This window comes from Pocillopora verrucosa, chromosome 4 (genome assembly GCF_036669915.1).
Source record: "Pocillopora verrucosa isolate sample1 chromosome 4, ASM3666991v2, whole genome shotgun sequence".
Classification (NCBI taxonomy): domain Eukaryota; kingdom Metazoa; phylum Cnidaria; class Anthozoa; order Scleractinia; family Pocilloporidae; genus Pocillopora; species Pocillopora verrucosa.
This window is the reverse complement of record NC_089315.1, coordinates 7,703,731-7,724,174: the sequence shown is the minus strand read 5'-3', so window position 1 is coordinate 7,724,174 and position 20,444 is coordinate 7,703,731. Positions and strand designations below refer to the sequence as shown.

The 20,444-nt window shown below is 37.2% G+C and overlaps 2 protein-coding genes across 4 annotated transcripts; one reads left to right on the top strand and one right to left on the bottom strand.

The window, feature by feature from the left end:
* Window positions 1-2,244: 2,244 nt before the first annotated feature.
* LOC131787574 (schlafen family member 13-like) lies at window positions 2,245-19,220 on the bottom strand. 3 transcript variants are annotated; one of them, XM_066165702.1, is made up of 16 exons: window positions 19,061-19,220; window positions 18,688-18,852; window positions 16,147-16,247; window positions 15,677-15,727; window positions 15,174-15,307; window positions 13,522-13,572; window positions 11,896-11,993; window positions 11,415-11,446; window positions 10,671-10,730; window positions 9,301-9,376; window positions 8,925-8,959; window positions 7,201-8,237; window positions 6,400-6,504; window positions 4,496-5,216; window positions 3,654-3,880; window positions 2,245-3,311 (listed from the first exon to the last, which is right to left on the bottom strand). In XM_066165702.1, the coding sequence occupies exons 7-16, from the start codon at window positions 11,974-11,976 to the stop codon at window positions 2,788-2,790; spliced, it is 2,898 nt and encodes a 965-aa protein (XP_066021799.1). In that variant the 5' UTR covers window positions 11,977-11,993; window positions 13,522-13,572; window positions 15,174-15,307; window positions 15,677-15,727; window positions 16,147-16,247; window positions 18,688-18,852; window positions 19,061-19,220; the 3' UTR covers window positions 2,245-2,787. The 3 variants fall into 3 exon arrangements, with proteins under 3 accessions (XP_066021799.1, XP_066021800.1, XP_066021801.1); XM_066165703.1 differs by lacking the exon at window positions 18,688-18,852; XM_066165704.1 differs by lacking the exons at window positions 11,415-11,446; window positions 11,896-11,993; window positions 13,522-13,572; ... (3 more) ...; window positions 18,688-18,852; window positions 19,061-19,220 and having other exon boundaries at window positions 8,925-9,031; window positions 9,282-9,376; window positions 10,671-10,684.
* LOC131770265 (uncharacterized) lies at window positions 13,172-14,859 on the top strand. Its single transcript, XM_066165265.1, has 2 exons — window positions 13,172-13,322; window positions 14,099-14,859. The coding sequence occupies exons 1-2, from the start codon at window positions 13,172-13,174 to the stop codon at window positions 14,857-14,859; spliced, it is 912 nt and encodes a 303-aa protein (XP_066021362.1).
* Window positions 19,221-20,444: the final 1,224 nt, after the last annotated feature.

The following is a 20,444-nucleotide window of genomic DNA, read 5'->3' as shown; positions in this document are numbered from 1 at the left end:
TCAGCAAACAAATCCTTGGGAAAAAATTTTCTTATAAAACAATTGGTTCATGCGTCAGCTGTGCGTTCATCGAGATATGAAGCAACTTTGCGAGGGTTTGGTAGCACTCAAGAAGCTAGAGTGATACGAGGCTACGCCTCGAGCAAACTCTTACGCATCTTTCTTCTTCTCCAACACTTCCCGCCTGCTTCATATCTCGGATGAACGCACGCTGACGTAATGAACCAATTTTGTTAATTATAACCCTAACCTCCACTGGGAACCGCCTCGCTTTGCTCGTGCATCATAAGGCCACATACCCGGATGTTTCCACGTTCGAGATAATTGTTGTTTTGGATCATGTTTAAGTTTTCTTTACCACTTTTTTGCTGCAATGAATTTTCTTGAAACTTTTCCAACGTGAACCATGCTTTCGGATATTTTGGGTGTTGGGGTCCTTCAGTTAGGAAATGTCCCAACCTCCTGTACCACAATTATGTTTTTGCCTCAAAATAGCACAAAACACCAGAGGCAATGTACACTGAGACATCAATAAACCGCCATTGGGAATGATAGAATACAATTGTATCGAAAATAAGCGACAGAAAATAGGATAAACTCGGAGAGATTCAAATTTAACTGTATTTTCATGAACATGGCATTTTTGTGCTTTGTCCATCTATTGTGCACTAAAGACATTTAGTTAAAACAAATCGAGCTTCAAGGTTATCAATAGAGATTGCAAATTTAAACCTACGCTGGCTTTGAGCATCTTTTTTGAACACTACATTGACCCTCGACGTGTAGAGTGAAAATTTGACTCCCATGTCCCTCTAAGCACGAGAAAACGAAAGTTTAGAAAAGCGTTTGATGCTTTGTTGGTTACCCTTTTTCCCCGGCAGATACATTTCAAGGCACATTCTGTATATTGAAATGAGCCATCTGGTTAGTCTTAAATGAGAAGGGTTTATCCGGTCATAAAACTTAAAAGCAAATGTTAAATGACACATTTTAAGGCACTTCCTTTCCTTCCTCCTGAGACTTGAATGAGAATCTTAAAAAAAGCTCGACACTGAATTGACATCTTTAGACTAAGGAGTCCTCGGTAGATTTTAATGAAGAAGCACCAAACGTGCAAGCTCTGAACTAAACCTTATATAAGCTTTACATTTCGTAATAAACAGCTGAGAGGCTCTTTGGCCTCCTAGTTTATCTTGATGTAAATTGTTTTAATTGAAATTTAAATCCCTCTCGAATGAGAGCTCGAATGGAGAGCACTAAAGCTCCATGAAACGAAAGAAAAATACTCAATACTGAGACTTGATTCATTTTTCGACTAGATACGAGAGAAAATAACACTATATTGTTAAACAGTGTTACCGAGACTTAAATTCAGTTCAGAAAAAACATTTTTCTTTAAACGAAATTTACATTTTGTCATTAGTCTCACATTCACATGCAACATATGTTTAATTGTTGCATGGAATCGAGTAGTTTACTCACGATTTATACTCTCTTTACGTGATGCATGGAAATGCTTCAATTTTACATTTGTAAAGAATATATATTATTCTCAAAGATTTTATTAGGATAAATGCGCTGCGTATTTGTAGGATTCGATTATCACGGTAAATATAATTTTTTGCTGAGGTCATCATGACACGAAACAGAAAAGAAATACGTATTTTTCTAGTGTGAAATCGCTAATATAATTCATCTCTAGGAGTGAACAAAAGCGGTTAATCCGTTTGTAAAACGTAAAAGCAAAAATAAGCTCCATCCTTTCAAACTTTTTTTCCATCCTGAGACTCATTCAAATAGATGTCTGCAGGACTTGCCGCTGAATTGACAACTTTTCACAACAAGAGTCACACGTCTTTGAGAAGGAAGAGTCCCCGTATAGCCTCCCGACAATAAGCTTTATATTTCACGATAAAGAGCTAGGAGAATCTCTTTATATTCAGCAACTACGTTTGTATTGATGTGAATCATTTTAATTAAGATTGAAATCCTTTACAAAAGCTCGTCTCGGGATCATCGAAATCGTTTAAAAAAAAAGGAAAATCTTTACACCTGTGATTCAATTTCCATCTTTCCACAAAGTACTACTTCCTAAACGTAAAAAGGAAAATCAGCGAGGCATTTATGCAACGCAGAAAGTCTTAAAAGAACTGCTTTAGCTGCGAGAATCCACATTATAGATATTCATTTATAACTGATATCAAAGACCATTTATACATTTCTTAAATTTATTTTAAACCTGGTGTTAGGGGTCCGGTTTATACTGAACAAGAAAGCTGATAAAAACTCTTTTTCAGAAACCACAATATTTCAGTGACATATGTACACGTAGCAACAAACTTTCTACTAGGTAAAATAAGCTGATAAAAACATTTTATCTTCAAAGATATCGAATATATTTAAAACATTCTTACAGTTGAGAACTACCTTCTATTGATGCCTACTATTCGTAAACAAGATCCCCGTCAAACATATAGTCTTTCGTTCACGTAAAAATTGTTTTAGAAAAAACTTAAATTTCGGAGCCCCTCTATTGAATTATTAACAGCAGTAAAATGACAACCTATTTGGAGGGAGATATCTAAAAAGTACTAGCATAGATTTCTTCTGTGCTTGCACTACTGTTTCTTCTAGACTTGGCACAAATGCCGATCAGACAATCGGGGGAGATAGTTACATGCACAATCTCAATGTTCCTCTGAATGTCTTTTGAAACTTTTGAAAACACCAACGATACAACTTTTGACACAATGTTCCATCCATAAATATTTTAGTAAGACGATAAATTCAACCTTCCTTGCATCGTATAACGACGAGTTTTACCATGGCACGTGTCACTGCACCGTAAATGAAAGGAAATTTGTGAAATTTATATAGAGGCCTGTGTACATTCACAAGTACTACGACAGGTCTTTCCAGACCACTGTACTTAAGAACCGAGCTGATTACAATGTTTTCAGAATCATTTTCCTTTGCAGACCTCCAAGATAAACCATTCAACTTCGCAGAGAGCCTGTCATTAGAAGGAATTTCATCATGCTTCAAATACAATACAGCGATATCTCTCTCATTGTACCCCTCTTCAAAAAGCTGGCACAACGTAGTAAAGAGAACATCCAGTTCGGTTGTTTCGCTCTTTGAATAATATAATGTCCTAACATCGTCTCCAACAAAGTCGTGCCCTATCTCAACCTTGTTTTTCGAATCATGATCGACACGATATTTTTTGGCATACTTGAATATCTTCGTTGAGTTACGAATGACCTTTCGTAACCTAAAGTGCGGTTTTCCCCTGGTATTGTCAGGAATACCTAGTAGGGAAGGAAGAAAGAAATTAAGTGAGTAAGTAAGCGGGTAAATGAATGATTGAGTGGGAGAGTGAGTGGGTGAGTGAGTGGGTGGGTGGGTAGGTAGATGAGTGGGTGGATGGGTGGGTAAGTGAATGGGTGTATGAGTGAGTGAGGGAGTAAACAATACCTTTATTTTGGACACAGTGGTGGTTAAAGCATGAAGCTTGTGGGGTCTTGTAACAAAAGATAAAGGTTAAAATAAACTAAATAAATCTGGATAAAATACATGAATATGTACAATTTTGAGTTAACAAAAGTAAAATATAGCTAAAACTAGGATGAATATTAAATTTGGACACACACCTGACTGACACGAGTGACTCTTTTGGCAGAAGTCCATGAAACACCACAGGTATCCTGGTTCGTTGGTGTCATCCTGTCGCACCAGATTCCACGCCTTCTCATACCAGCAAATTTTATGATGCTTCCGGAAGTTGTGAATTTCATCAAGTATCACATGCTTAGTTTGTGGAAACTTGGCATGGTTGATGAACGTTTCACGGCAAATGGCATTGCATAGAAGGGTTTTCCTAACGAGTCAAACAAAATATGATTACATTACTTGGCAACGCAAAGTTTCACCATACTGAGAAAAGATAATCACTAGGCTGGTTTTTGGTTTCAGACCTTTTTTTCGTATTTCGAATCTTAGTTGGATAACAATAGCAAACGGCTGACTCAATACACCAATACCGCTTATATCAGGTAAACAACAACAACAAGAAGCTTTATTACCAAATTGAGAAGTTAAACTTAATTTACACACATAATATATTAATACAAAAAAAGGTAACATTTACTCAGAATAACTGAAAAGCTTATCTAGCTGAGTAAAAGTAAATAATGTATAAATATAGGAGGTAGGTTGGCACTAAAGCTTGAGCAAAGCAAATTATTGGTCAAAGAAAAGAGGACAAAAAATAAATAAAGAAAATAAGATAAAGAAAAAGAAGAGACCAGTTGAGACTAGTAAACGAAGTCCCAATTTCCTGCTAGATTTGGGTTTGGTATCAACGGCATGAATCAACAAGAACAATTAGTGGGGAGGGGAACGAAAATATTATGAGTTGATAACCAGTTTTCGGCTTGCATCATTTACGAAGCAGGCTAGTCCTTAAGTGGAGTTAACCATGGGAAATTCTTACCGTACTTGGCTTGCAAGGCCTTCATTTTCACAAACATAAAGGATTTCATCCCTTTCTAATTCCTTCCGACTTCTAAGTTCTCGCATGAATTCCACTGCAACAAGGGTCTTTCCTGTTCCAGCGGCTCCCTCGATCCATAACTCCCGATTCACTTCAATCTGCTGATGAACCAAACTAAACTGTTCCTTGGTAAGGAGGTTGAAAATGGTCACTCCTAGCATGCTGGACAGAGTAGAGGGCACAGCAGCAACAGTTATCACCATAGCTTTGAGTATTTCATTAAGTTTCGCTCGGGAAGCAAGGAGATGATAAGACTTCGGGTAACGAACGTCAGGTTTTGGGAGTTCCACTTCTCCACCTGCGCCATATGGTAGCACATGGTATGACACGTAAAACTTTTGGCCACTGGCGCCATTTTCGGAAAGATGTTTCTTTATGGACTGTGCGGCCTTTTTGCTATATTTCAGAGACTTCTCATCTGCTGGATCGCAAAGAGTGTACAGGTGAAGTCCACCCATGTTTCTGCTGACAAGAAGGACGTCACAGATGACGCTATCGATTGTGGTACCACCAGTATCGCGAAGCCAAGAACGTGATACCGCCAGAAAACCCCGATTACGGTTCCTACAACAAACTTTTTGAATGTTGAGAATCGCTTTCTGCGCCTGTTCTGGAAAGCTAGACTCTATACCTCTCGGTGAAATTGGGAAATTCTCGTCAACTGCAATTAAAATATCGTAAAACTGAGATAAGAGAACTTTAGACAAAGAAAACATATCAGAAAAATACTCGTGATGAAAATATTCCCTGGTACATTAGAGTCCACGTACTGCAATTCTTCGTGCCCGTGGCCAATCGCCTACAGGACTATGTCAACCGAGAGATATGGAAGCGACAAACATTGTACGCATCTCTTAAGTAAGTGCACATACTGTACCTCGCAGTGGGTTCCATTGATCGCAGGAAGGGGATTGTCAGTTTAATAGTTCAAACACTATCTTTCATATCAAGGTAAGAAAACAAAATTTTACGGATGGAATACTTTTCCCGTGTTCTATGGAACAACTTGACCACACACATTCTTTTTTTCCCACCAGGTATTCAGACAAATCAAAATTTTTATTTGTCCTAAAGAATCTAGCTTTTTATAAGATAAGGCAGAGATCCATTTTGTGTACATGTATGGACGAAAGTTAATTTCGAATTAATGTTGTTTTTCTCACCAAACCCCAACAACAGTCAACTGATAACAAGTTTGGGTTAACGTTGGGTTAGGGGAGGGGGGGGAGGTAGGTGCGCAGTTGTTCAGAAACTAAACTTATAAACAAATAACTTGTCAAATAAGCTTTTTATAGAATAAGAGAGGTGGAGAGTTTTTGAACTCGGTAAAGAAATAGAGAAAGATGTTTTTCGTCTTGTCACGAGCGTGGAACAAAGAAAAAATTCTGAGTCTCCACGAGGAATCGTAACCTCAAACCTTCGGATTCCGCGCTCGATGCTCTAGCCCTGGGCCACAGAGACTTTACGGTGAGCGGGGTCTATTGCGAAGTTCATATGAAACGCGTCCGTTTCATGAAAAAACGAAAAACATCTTTCTCTATTTCTTTACCGGGCTCAAAACTTACCATCTCTCTTATTCATTTAAAAACATGACGCTATCGACATTGCTGATCCTAGCAGTATGCAGGACGCGTGTCATATGAACTTCGTAATAGACCTCGCCTCCCGGGCCGTAGGATTTCTGTGGCTCAGTGGTAAAGCATCGGAGCGCGGAATCCGAAGGTCTGGGGTTCGATTCCTCGTGGGTACTCAGAATTTTTTCTTTGTCCCACGCACGTAACAAGACGAAAAACATCTTTCTCTGAGCTTTTCATAATTCTTACAGATTTCTGAAATGAGCTTACCTTTAAAAAACTCATCCTTTATCCTCTGAACATCACCTTTCACCGTTAAAAGATACCCCTTAGATATTTGCATCTTTTGGAACTTTGTTAGCATACCATTCATACCTAAAAAGTAAGAGATAACATGAAGAAAATTAAACATTTACCTGTAGTCATAGCTATGGTTCGTGCTTTTGGGCTGAGTATTGTAAAATCAAAACCGAAGTAACCATGGCAGCCCTTCAGAGCAAATGATATATATAAAGGAAAGAATAACAATTCAAAGTAAAACAAGAAACTTGCCTGAAAGGCGGGAAAACACGACTGACCAAGTCGCATTTAGTTTTAGATTTGCGTCTGATTTGTTGAAAGGATGGCGCGAAATTTCTAGACGAATGATCGAGTAAAGAGAAGCAAAACAGTGCAATCTTGGGCTACTTATGTTCTTTAGATTCATTCGTTGTACGATTTGACCTGAACAACAAAAAACCCCTCTGGTTGAACTTGGAGTTATTACGAAAATGATCATCGTTTATTGCATCGGTAAACCCAAAGAAAATTTAACCATTGTAAGTTTGTTTTATAAAATTTATGGGCCACACTTTCTATCGGGATACCGACGGGATATCCCTCGCGGGATGTTGGGAGGACACCAAGAAAGTTTGTAAATCAAGCGTCGGAGACAAGCGATTTCCAATTTTTCCGAGAGTACTTCCAACTGAGTTATTACGCCAGTAAACCGATAAATTGCGCAGTTTATTGCTTTTATAAACTAATCATATTCCTTTACCAAAAAGCGCATATCTTTGTACAAGTACACACCTCTAGTATTCCCTGTCAAATCTGTATCATCAGGCTTCATTCTCTCCTTCCACTTGTCAAATGCAACGGGATGAGGAACCTGCTGGCCATTTTCATCGCATCGTAATTCATAACTTTCAGGGCATTTTCCGAAAATTCCACCGGAGTTCCGAAATCCTGCCATTTTAATTACTATGACAGATTTGGATTCAGATCCAGAGACATCAGAGAACTTTAAATCCCAATGGATTCCTCTTTTAATCTCAAAATCACAACAAATCTTCGTGACAAGGGAAATGACACATTCTTCTACATGCTCTTTACTATTTTTTTCCATGTCTACGCCAGAAACTCTTCGGTCATCTGCTACTCCGATAAGAAGAACCCCACCATCACAATTACCAAAAGCTGACAACTGTCTGGCGATGAGAAAACGCTGCTTATGATTTGAAAACAAAGGAGAATCAGAAGTGAATTCTTTCAACTGGACTTGTTTGCACTCGATCAAACTGATTATCTCCTGGTCAAAAAAATGATCTGGTACCTCCGGAAGCTCTTTCAAGGGCACTCGTATATATGAATTTAAGTCCTGTTTGGGGCCGTCAGCCTTCAGATTCAGAAAATCGACGACATCGTCGTAAGTAGCTTCATAAACACCCGCATCTCCTGGTAAAAATAAGTTGTATTTCATTGTACAGACGTGACTAGGAGCATTGATGAACAGCAATATTTTGTCAGACAGTACACTTCGGTCGAAAACCTTTTTATACTTTGATGGGCGAATCATTTTTCTCAATTGCTCCTCAATAGTTTGCCAGAAACTATCCACAGGATCCTTCTTACTTGTGCTGCAAGTCTGGGGGTCGGAAATTTTCATTTCCAACACTCCCCCACCAGAATTTAGGAGAGCGTTGCACTTCTGTAGAATAATCTTGCTTTGATCTTCATTTCCAGATTCTTTGCCCTCTTTCTTACTTCTATTTTTCTCCTTTTTCTGCTGACTTGCATGATCTTCTCCAATACTTATAGTGCAATACAAATGATTTTCACAGAATTCCCTGTATACAATATATGGAATGTTTCACGAGTAAATAAATCTAACAAGAAAAATTGAGGAGCAAAATGTATAATGCTTGAGGGTCCTCGCCAATATCTCGCTGGTATTGAATGAGTGGTTGCTACATAAAAGTAATTTCACCACCAGTTTTTTTATTTCTTGTGTTAATTGCCTAAGTCTGAATTCAGTTTTCTTAGGGTTATTTCCCTATCATAAGAATCGTTTTCCAGTCAGAAGAATCAATTCACCCAATAAAACTAAAATACATGTATGAAGGTCCACACAGGAAATGTTCATCACATTAAATTTCCACTAAACGTATGGAAAAACAGTATTTGCAAACATCTTATTGACAGCAACATGCTTCAGAAAACTTTACAGATGCAGTGGGTGAGACGCAGGTTTGTGGGAAATACATGCAAACGAAGTCTTTAAAAGTATGAGGAGTAAATCAACCATGTTTTACTGTGGACTAGGAGCTTTTCAGTTTTGCTTGCCCTAATTTTACCAAAACATTTTCTTCAAAGAATACAAGTGTTTTTGAACACCAACTACTGGAAACAATAATACAAATGCAACACTTCTACCATGTGCATTAAGTTCAAAGTAAGCAAAGTTTTCTTAAAATGCTAGTATGCATTCTAGGAATCCAATTTCAGTATTATACTAACATTATCATTTTAATTACCTGTTACTGCCAGTTCCCTCAGTGCTTAGAAAGAATTTCCTTCTTGTTCGTCTTCACTTTCATTGATTTCTATACATCTAATATCATTTTCTTGGGATGAATTTTCCCTGTAGTAAGGATAATGTAAACAATAATATTTAATTACATTTAATTAGGTTTTGCTTGCTGTATTTTTCCCAAAACACTTTTTCAAAGAATGTAAGCAATTGTGAACACCAACTACTGCAAACAATAATTATTTATGTGAAGTGTCTGCCATGTGCAGTAAGTTCAAAATAAGTACAGTTTTCTTAAAATTCTAGTGTGCATTCTGGGAACCCAATATCAATATTACACTAGCAATATCATTTAAATTACCTTTTAAGTTACTGAAGAAAGAATTTCCTTCTTGTTTGTCTTCATTTTCATCGATTTCCATACGTTCAACATCATTTTCTTGGAATGAATTTTCCCTGTAGTAAGGATAATGTAAACAATTATTCAAAGTAAACAAAGGTCAGAATTTAAGGAGCAATCATTAAGCTTGTTTGTGGGGATTGAACAACCCTTAACAGCTTTCATCAGAGAATTACTTTTTGATATACATATATAAGTTTGATATACATCCATTTTGAAATCACTGGTGATCCTTGCAATCTGATTAGTTCACAGCAGTGCAATTTATTCACTAATTGCACATCTTTTTCTCAGCCAGTGAGAAAGCAACCCTAAGATTTCAAGGCTTTTTTAAAGTAACCAATCAAATTGCAGGAAAATGAAGGACAAAAAAGCTAACATAACATAACTAACCTAAAGCTAGAATCAGTCTCTGCTACTGCCTCATGCAACTCTTATGCATGTACTCAACAGTATATGCTGTAGTGTTTACCTTTTGTTACTTGTGAGACATGCTTTGCAACTTTTTTTCCAAAAACCTTTTTTTTCCCAAAAAAATAATACTTGTGATTTCAAATCAAACTTACACTGCATGCTCATTTGATTTTGAAATCATGCATACAGCTGTATGATTTCAGACCAAATTACTCTAGATACTCAGTTAACATTCCATTATATATGGTTCTGCTCCTAATGGGTGAGACTGAACATTTGATGAATAACATTTTAAGTCATAGATCAGGTAATCAACTACTCCATAACATTTCTTTAGATTGCATAATGATTGCTGTAAATGATTTACCATCTTTAAGATATTATATGGAAAGATGGATTGTCTCTCCTCTGAATTATTAAAATTTTCCTTCTTATTTGAAAAATGGAATCTGCATAACCTGACCACCTAGCTAAAGAAAATGAATTTATACAGTTTTCAAAAATCTATCACAATTTCTTCATCACATTAAAACCAATGCCATCAGCGCATTAAAAATAAGTGCTTAATTCTTTCCATGTCCCACAATTTTTTTTGGTTGTTTGTGTCCTGTTTTCAAGATTTAATGTTGGCAAAAAATTTTGAACTTCCATTTCTTTCTTCTTCTGAATTTTGTTTGGTAATTTACACTCAGAGTGTAAATTATCAAAACAAAAAATCAGAGCCATTTTTCTCTACTTGAATGGTATAAATTGGTTTCAGGTACTTACTAATGACTAAAAAACCCTTTTCTACCTTTTCTGTTTGGCACTCACATTCACACCTTGATTATACAGTATTACACAATAATTCTTACATGCAAACTAATCTATGTAAGTTTGCAATATGTATGATCAGCTTGCTTCTGGGCTACACTGTGTAAAATATGTCTAAGTTACCTGCATGTTGCACCAGCTCCAGTGAGGTATGCATCACTTCCTTGAGACTCAAAATAACCGCTATAAAAAGAACAAATCAGATTAATTGCATCTGTATATGAACAGTAGTTTTTGCTATGCAAACATTTAATGACTTCTAAATATAAAAAACAGCATGCTTAATAACAATTGCAGGTATTGTAAATCTGTTACTAAGCACATCAAATTAAGCACAAGACATAGAATGCTTCTTAACCCTTTAATTTCTAGGAGTCACCAAGACAGAATTTCTCCACACAATTATTATATAATATTATGCAGACAAGTTATGAAGAAAAGAAATGTTAATTTGGGGATTATTAGTTGATCTAACACTAAATTCTTGGAACTAAAATCATAACAATGGTATGGCAGGGTCAGTAAGGAGAATTGGTAATGAGATCTTGGGAGCAAAAGGCTGAGATGCGGGGTGCTTAATCAAAGGGAAAGCACTTATTTAATCTAATTTCTTTTCTGGCATAGCATTGGTGCATAAGCAGCAACCCCATTTTGTGTAAAGTACAAAACTGAACGACAATCCTAAATTTTAAGAGGCCATGTTAACTTGGTATTACCAGGACTCTCTGACCACCAGTAATGTTCAGTGGTTTAAACAAGTTTTAATGAAACTAATACTATCAATGGCCTGAGGACACTACTCTATGTCCATGCAAAATCACTAACAAACACAAATACCACTCAAGTAACAGGTGGTGTAGAACAAACCTGTCATACAACACTTCATCATCCTGTTGACTCTACAAAGCAAGAAAGATAACAAGCTATCCATGAGAAAAAGAGTCCACCATGTGATTGTCATACATTAGTAAATAAATCAATAAGATTGCTTGAAACACTATGATTGCAGTATGTATTAACAAATTATGTTTACACAAAAGGGCCACTTTTACTGATCATCGAAAGCAATCCCTTAGGTTTTGCTTACCTTCACTCTGAAATTGGTCCTGAAAACTTGGCCACTTTCTTAGCCAATGTGATTCAAGATGACAACCAATAGCAACTGACCAAGGTCAATTGTATTTTCCCATACTTCAAACCATTTGCTTGTTTATACTTTCTTACTTTGAGTACTCTTATTTGATACTTTCCTTGCTATGATTGGTGTTGTGATTGCTTGGTTTAGGTTTCATCACACCTCATCAAAAAGCGCACTAAAACAGTGTGTAAGGGTATTCTTGGTACTTACAGCATTTACATGTACATCGTGTTTTGTTTTCTTAGGTTCTCCTGTGATATCCTTTGAAAGACGTCTTTTATTACTACTCATGGCTTTCTACAGATAGTCTGAAAAGAAAAACCCTGCATTCAGTCAATAAGTAATGAAAATTTATAAATGGAAAACGCAGCACAATGAAAATTACTTGTACTTCACAATTTATAAAATATACTATATGAAATTCGATAACTTCTCTTTAGGAATCAGCAAAAATGTGTAAGGACTATATGTGACCTTGTTATTGATGAATTTGCCTCTCATTAACAATGACAATTGAACTGAGTGGAGCCAATTCTGGTCTGAAGTCGTACTTATGATCACTCATAATCCCATCTCCCTTATGAACTCTCATAAAGTAAAACTCTATGAGGATTTCATGCTTTTATAGCTGTTTTTGGAAGCCTCAGCCTTCCAACTTAATGCCAGTTATTTGTACTTTTTTGGGTGTTTTTGTTCTTTTCCATCCCCCAAACACTCAGAATTAAAATGTTGTAACTATCTCCTAAGCTGTCCGCCATTCTATTTTGGTGTACCTTGCAGTTTAGTTGTCAAGCAATTTAATTTCAACTCTCTGTACTTAATTTCTGCGCTCTGCACTCTTTGAGAATAATTGACGTGTTCCTGGCCAAGGAGCATGCTGGGATTTTTGCACTCATGGTGAAGTGAATTTATATGACCTTATATGATTCGTCGCGATTACATACCGATTGTAGCGCTGCTGAGCAGAGGGGAGCAGAGAGCAGAGGTGTATTTTGCTGCGAATGCGCCAGTAGAAGTTGTTTGTTGAGAGTAACCGCTGGCATGCGCCCGCACCGCGCGTACGTATTTGTTTCCCGCCAGTTTTCGAATAGATGCGGTAGTAGTGGAGCACGAAATACAATGGCTCGTCTATTTGTGTTCGTTGTCATGTTCGAGATTTTTTCTCAATGTTACTTGGCTGAAAGCGCGAAAAAATCGAAAAATGGTTGCGTGATGTGCGGGAGAAAGTCCCAGCCGCGTTACTTTCATAAGGCGAAAAGTTATGAAAAAGAATTCAAGTGTTGTTTTGGGATAGTAGGGAGAGCGATCGATGCAGAGGACGTTATTTGTGAAGGATGTAGGAGGGCTGTAGAAGAACACAGGCGAACTGGAAATTCGTTTCAGTATGTTAGTGCTATCTCAAGTTATCACTGAACATTTGAAGTACTCACTTACGCAAAAATTAAAATTTAACCAAAGTTTCTTTTTTGTTCAAAAGTTTGTTGACATGAATCGCAACCAACGGGGACGAATACCCAAACACAAAAGATCAATGTTGAGTAAAGAAAAGTCAGATAGCAGTAGTACTAGAGAGATGGTAGTTGTATCCAGGGAGAGTTTATTAGAAATGGAGGAAAAATTACGGATTTTATCAGCGAGTAAGTAACCTTTTTCAATCATTTGTCTTGGAAATTCCAGATTTGGGAGCTGAAATTAGCAATATTAGACACTTAAAAATCTACTTTGAAAAAAAGGAACGCATCTTTGAATAAGTTTATAATGTGACGAATTTCATTTAAAATTGAATACTTTATTTGGACCAAACTACCCCTGAACCAAAACACATAGGAATTGCACCATTTGTGGAGGAATAAGTGCAAAGGCATCCTCAGCTTCTGAATGGAATGTCTGAAAGGATAAGAATATGCAAATTAAAACCAGTCAAACTTTTGGGCTTCCTGTTGAAATGTAAATTACTGAATAAAGATTGCTGGCCAATTCCAACACTAACCCCAACTGGTTAATGAATCAAATATCTCCAAATAAAAACTTTATTGATGTTCATCAAAGACAGATATGCACTTGGCAACTTCAATCTTCGACCGTTTTAAATAACAAGCATTTCGTAACAACCTGATGGTCTGACAAGACTCTTATTACAGGCAATAAAAACAAACTTGTACAACTGATAGTATCCTTGATACTGAAAGTCAAACTTGTTTCCATAGCTTGTATCCCCCAGGAACAAGACTGAACAAAACTAGATGACTAAATCAAAATAATGAGAAGAGTTTTGTTAACCTTGCTATGATATCATACGTACATTGTGGCAGAAGTAGTAATGAAACTTGTTTTTAAGAACTACCATATGAGGCTTTCACATAATGAGCCCCTAATTATTATGACTTGCAACAATATGAAATTCAGATTTCAGTTGAATGCAAATTTTATTTCCCACCCAATGTAGGATGTGATATGACAGAGGAAATAGCATTGGTCAAGAAAAAGATTTATGATGACATAGTATTTAACAAAGCAGAAACAGTGTATGATCCAGACAGTTTTAGAGAGTTTTGCATATCAGCAGGTGCAACAAAGTTATTTGACACTATTCTGGATTCAGTCACTGGTTCTCAGCATTCCACAGACCGCATACATCTAAACGAAAAAAGGGTTGTTTCATTCATTTACAATTTGCGCTACTACCTCAGCCAAACATGCAATCCTCTTCAAATGGATCATGCTCTTTATCTCAATAGTAATCTCATAAATCAAGAGGGCATTGAAACAGAACATATCATGGGGCATACATGTTCCAGAAGAACTTTAAACAATGTTATGCACAAAATGTCACAGTCTCATTTCAAATCTTTTGAATATTTTATATGTACAGCTACAGATTGCAAATGGCTAATAGTGCTAATAATTGATGATTTCACAGCCATTCACACAAAAAGAAGACCACAAGAGGAAAAATTGTCTGAGGCAAAGACAATGTGTACCATAGTTGTTAAAGCTTTTAAAGATATTTCAGCTGTACCTGTAACACATGCCCTTTGTACTCAAGACCAAAATGGTATAGATATTGAAGCATGCATACAACTAATTACTGCTGCATCATCCATGCACAACATCAGTGAGAGCTATGCTTCTGTGATGCCTGACTGGCTCACTAAGGCATTTTTTTATTCCTGAATTTGAGAGACATAGAATCAACATTCATCAATGCTGTGACAGTGACAATGTGTGAACAATGGGCAAAATGGATGATTTGCACCTATTAGATTTTGTAGAACTGAGACTGAAGTCAAAGGGGGACTTTGATACTGCCTATGATGTAGCAATGCACACTGGCTTGGCTGCTCAATCAAAGAAATTTATTGTTTTTCAGCCAGGGGATTGGCCATGCCAATTTTATTGTAGACAAATCATATATGAATCACTTAAGACATTTGTCAGCTCTCATCCAAGATTTTCAGACGCTCCTCTGCAACAGGACAATATTTTACCTGATCATTCCTCATATTCTTTTCCAATGACATCTGGTACTACTGACAATCTCTTGAACAACAGCTTGCCACAAACAACATCACAGTCATCCATTCTGTCATTAGTACCAACTATTGGGCCACTTCACATTTCCCTAAACAGCAGAGAACACATTGTTCATTCCTACCATTCGTTTTTCAAAGCAGTATATGAAACAATTTTACCAAAAAGCAGATTGGCAGATAATCCCAAACCCTGGAGGATTAGTCTGATTCTTGAGATTGTATATGGTCACAGGTTGGACACTTATACGCCACACTGTGATGTCAAAGTTCACCTGCTTCAAGGATGCAGAGTATGGGACCCTATTCACTTAACGAGACAGCTATATACCTTTGGTGTTGTTGATATATAGCATTTCTTTCAAACTTAACAATTTCTCTGAGTATTTTTGAGCAATGATCAGGATTTGGATCATGTTTACTTGCCTTCAACACCAGCACTGTAACAAAGTACCACTTACTTGGATCAACATGTGCTCTCACTGGGGAAACATGCTCCACAACTGTATAATCTAATAAGGAATTACATTGCCATTTTTGATGAATAAATGAATGAGCATACTCCGTTCACAGACAAAAGGTTCTGATTCTGCTGATGAACTTAGAAAGAAAGCAAAGTCCATTTTCCAGTCAAAGGGTAAACAATCACACTACAGGTCATTTTTCACCACACCTAAGCAGTTTTCTTTCTCATACAACCAACTTTGCTTACTAAAAGTGAGATGTGCTCAAGCACTGTCCTCCATGTTTATAAAAATCTCTCAGAGTCCAGGGCAGAGTCAATTCTCCTCAAACAACAGCTACAACACAAGCGTTCCAACTCATGACACACTGCCAACAATGTCCCCCAACAAAAATATGAAGATGACTGTTTTACCTTTAGGGTATCACTGAGATATCAAGCCGGATCAAACAAAAAAATGTGATTTACCTCTGTGTAACATTTCCAGCCAAGATGAGGATTGGACCCTCTTGCATGGTTGTTTTCACTCATTCCATGATGTTTGCCTTTGTCCACTGTGTAAGAAGTTTCTAAAAAAAAAGTAAAAGAGCTTGGTGAGACAGCTAAAAAAGCCATTCTACATCCTGCATCTAACATGCATGAAACTGAATCCTAAACTAATCACAGTAATGAAACATCAGCAGTGCCAACATATTTATTAACTGAAATCCCTGGGGTAGAAGAAATTGAGAGGGAAGAGTTTGATAGGGTTGTCAAACCGTTAAACGATGAGATTTCCAACCTAAATCCAGCAACTCAACCACTCACATCTTCCAACCTTAGCCAGAGTCAAACTTACAACCAAACCACACCTTCACCCAACAAGGCACCTCCCCACTGTAGACAATGTCACCATCCTGTTCATGGACACAAGAGGCTTAACAATGCACAGGTCAAATGTTATTTCTGTGAAAATTGTACCTGCACAGTTAGTGATGAAATCAGTAGTTCAAATTGCCCTTGTTCATGGCACACAGCAAACCAGCATGAGAGTAAGAATTACGGTCAAGTTGCCGACAGTTCAACTCGCCAACGTGTAAAATCGAGTAGAGATGTCGGCGAGTTGGTCTTCAATCCAGTACAACTTATTAGAAGATAGACATATAGAAAATTAAAAGATATTTAGTGAAAAAACAATTTTGTTTTCTTCTAACAAAGTTTATAAGGATCTCATGGCGAATAAAGCAAGGTGAACATCGCCAATGAATATAAAAGCTTCAGACGCAAATGAGTTATTGTGTGACAATACTGTAAAGACTCATCATGTCAGTCGATCAGATTATTTTATGAAAACTTGGCTTTCTAGACAAGATCTTTAGTAAAAAAACAATTCTTTTTATTTCCAACAAAGTCTATAAGGATCTCAAGGTGAAGAAAGTAAGGTAAACATCGCCAATGACCGAAAAAGCTTTAGACGTGAACGAGTTATTGTGTGACAACAACACTGTAAAGACTCATTAGGTCAATCGATCAGATTTTTTTAAAAAAAACTTGGCTTTCTAGACAAGATCTTAGGTAAAAAACAATTCTTTTTATTTCCAACAAAGTTTATAAGGATCTCAAGGCGAATAAAGCAAGGTAAACATCATCATTAACCAAAAAAGCTTTAGATGCGAACAAGTTATTGTGTTACAACCATAACAACCAGGAGGAACAATATGTTTTTTAACTTTAAAGAATGATTTATTCATGATCAAGAATGTTTGATTTACAATAAGATTTGATATATTATAAAGATCAAGTGGACATGTGAAAGCTAGGCTTATCATGCAATTATTCGCTCTTGAAGGTCTGTTTAATCTCTACCCACACCAGATTCTCAGAGCACTCTTCGCATAAATGTCACTATTGCACAACATCTTGATGTAACTGAGTGGCTACTGCCCTTGTACATTTGCCAGTCCTCCATTGGTGGAAAGTTTAGTGGTAGTAATGCCTGCACTGTGATTGCAGTACTTGCTGCACTTGATTTTCTGGAGGGAGCCCTTCAAATTCCCACCCAGTTACAAGACCTCGACATTACTATACCTATGTATACTAATGTCACGATAAAAGGAAATCAGTCGTATGACTCTTTCAACCTGCCAGATCAGTAACCAAATTTGGAAGTCAGACAAGTCCTTCAGCATGGAAAAAATGATAAACATTTGAAGAAACTTGAAATCACTTCAGATCTGGGTTTCTTTACTGTGAGAGACCTTGAAGACCACCTCACACAAAACCATCATATGCATCCATCATTTGCAGCTGTATTGATTGTGCCACCAGACAAGTCAATGGTACTTTGTTTTAATAAGACAAGTATTTGTCTTTTTGAAAGTCACACACATGGTCTCCAGGGGGGCATTATTGCCACCAGTTCCTTTGGAAATGTCAGCCACTTTGTCAAATATCTAGAAAGGATGGTTATGCGAGACTGGAAGAATGGATTACATGGCTCAAACATAGCAGTTTTAAAGCTGAAATAAATTTTGAAAAAGGTTTAATTAGACATTAGAAACAGAACAAGCAGGATTATGATAATTGAGTACTTGTCCATTTGTTTTAACACAGCAAGTTCGATTAAGTTAGTCTGTAAGCTTCGTCTAAAACTTTGACTTAAAACTAATTTCGCAAGGCAGAAGCATTTTTGTGAAATAAGCATGACAGAATAAAGCTGACGTCATTCTTCTCGTAAAACGAACATAGAGAAAGCGTCACCTGTTTAAACTCGTGAGGAAGAGTCCACGCATTTTTTAGGGGTAATTGGACGAGTTTGATCGAAAGCCAAATTAATAAACAATTAACTGACAGTGGTGAGGGCTTTGGGGGCGAGTGAGATAAATAAGTTCTATCGAAGTTTTTCCTCCATTTAGCACCTGAAGCCCAAAAAGGCAATTGAAAAAATTCCCACTAAAACTCAGGAAAAGATAAGCTTAAGCCGGAGTTGATGAAAACCAAACTATAACCGGTGCTAAGACACATGCCTACCTACTATGTTTAACAGACTTGGAGAGCAAAAGGGCCGAAGACAGTTGTGAGCCGTGACTTAGAAAATCCACCTAAACCTCCCAAAAACGAATTCGCCGAAAGTTGTTGTAAGAGCAACTCAATCCTGAAGCTGGAACATTTTTTAAAGCCTTGTGTCCAATATGACTACAAAGAGAAAGAAAAGATGACGTTATCTGAAGTGATTTGAAGTTTGGGGGCCACCTCGAACTTAACGCAATTATATTTCAAAGTTGAAGTAAATTAAGATCACGTTCAAAATTAACTTCTTTCATCGGATCAAATATCTCACGATCCGTCTTCGAATACAACTTTGTGATTTTTACAAGTAAAACATCAACATCTTAAGACTAACCTTAAAGGTTTTCTGTCTCATTTACACATCTTGATTTTCAGTAATTCAAATCTCAAACTTCAAGTTTTCGGGCTTTTTTCGCGTTTTGTTCGTACTTTGATCATTAAAATATCCTCACCAGAGGGGCCAGCCAACACCACGAGTATTCACAGAGTTAGAAATATTGGTATACTTGTCATTCATTTTTCGTTTTTCCTAGCGCATGCGCAGAAAATGCCCCTCTGCTGCGCTGCTGACAATATGCCTTGGGCGCAGTTGCCCACGCCACGTGCGTAGTTTGAGCGTTGCTTACAGGATTTTTTTTGCCGTTTTTTACCGAGTTAGTTTTAGCGAAGGATCTTAGGCTGTGTAAGAAGCAATAACTTCGAATCGTCGCCGGATAGATCCTCATTTGTTATTCGTTTTTATTATCCTGTACAAGAATACAAAGAATCAGACGCATAGAATTTATTCTGCCAAGCGTAGCTGGCCCCTACAGACCTTTTTGTTATATGCTGATGAGATGGTCACGAAATGATATCTAGAAGAACAATTAATAACGGTTGTGAACCCTGGAATCACGCATGCCCAACCAAACAGGCCACGACTCACAAGAATATTAGGCACATGTTGGAATGTACTAGACTGTCGTTTTTAGCCAAGAACGAGCCAATAACATTCTGTGGAGCCAAAAGGTCATGGATGTGGATGCACGCATGTCATTTTAGTGCTTTTGAATATACTTGCCTTTTTGTTGCTTACTGTGACTTAACAGCCACCAACCCGACGAAATCACTACTCTTTTGTAGCATTGGTTGATTGAATAAATGTTCACAACTCTTCTTAATGTTATTCTTATTAGCATTTGCAGACAAACCCACGAACGGCTTACGCAAATCTACTCTATTATTACTAATCTCATAATGCGCATGAAAAATTTTCAGGAGGCTTATCAGCTGAGGATACGTCAGTCTATCCCTTACAGTGCAGAAAGTTTAAATTAAATTGATCTTCAGGAAAGTCGCGCAAGCAAAACAAAACAAAGTGGCAAATAGTTAGGAGAAAATAACGAGATTTCAATTTGGGGATTATTGGGGAATGCTACGAACACACAAAAAAAGTAAAAACACCAAGCACAAACAACTGGCTAAAAAGTCCGGAAGTCTTGGGCTTCCAAAACAGCTACGACAAAAGTACCATCATTTAAGATCTAAATGCAGATTTAGGAATGTTGTGTGTCGCCATTGCAAGTTACGAGGACATATCGTTCGAGTGTGTAAGAAAGGTGGAGACAATGTTATGGGTTTTGAAAAAGAGCCACCTCAGGGATAATTATCTGAAAAAGAGGAGTTGTATGTGGTGTCTGATGTTCATGTAATGTCCAGATCTGAATTTTATTCACTGC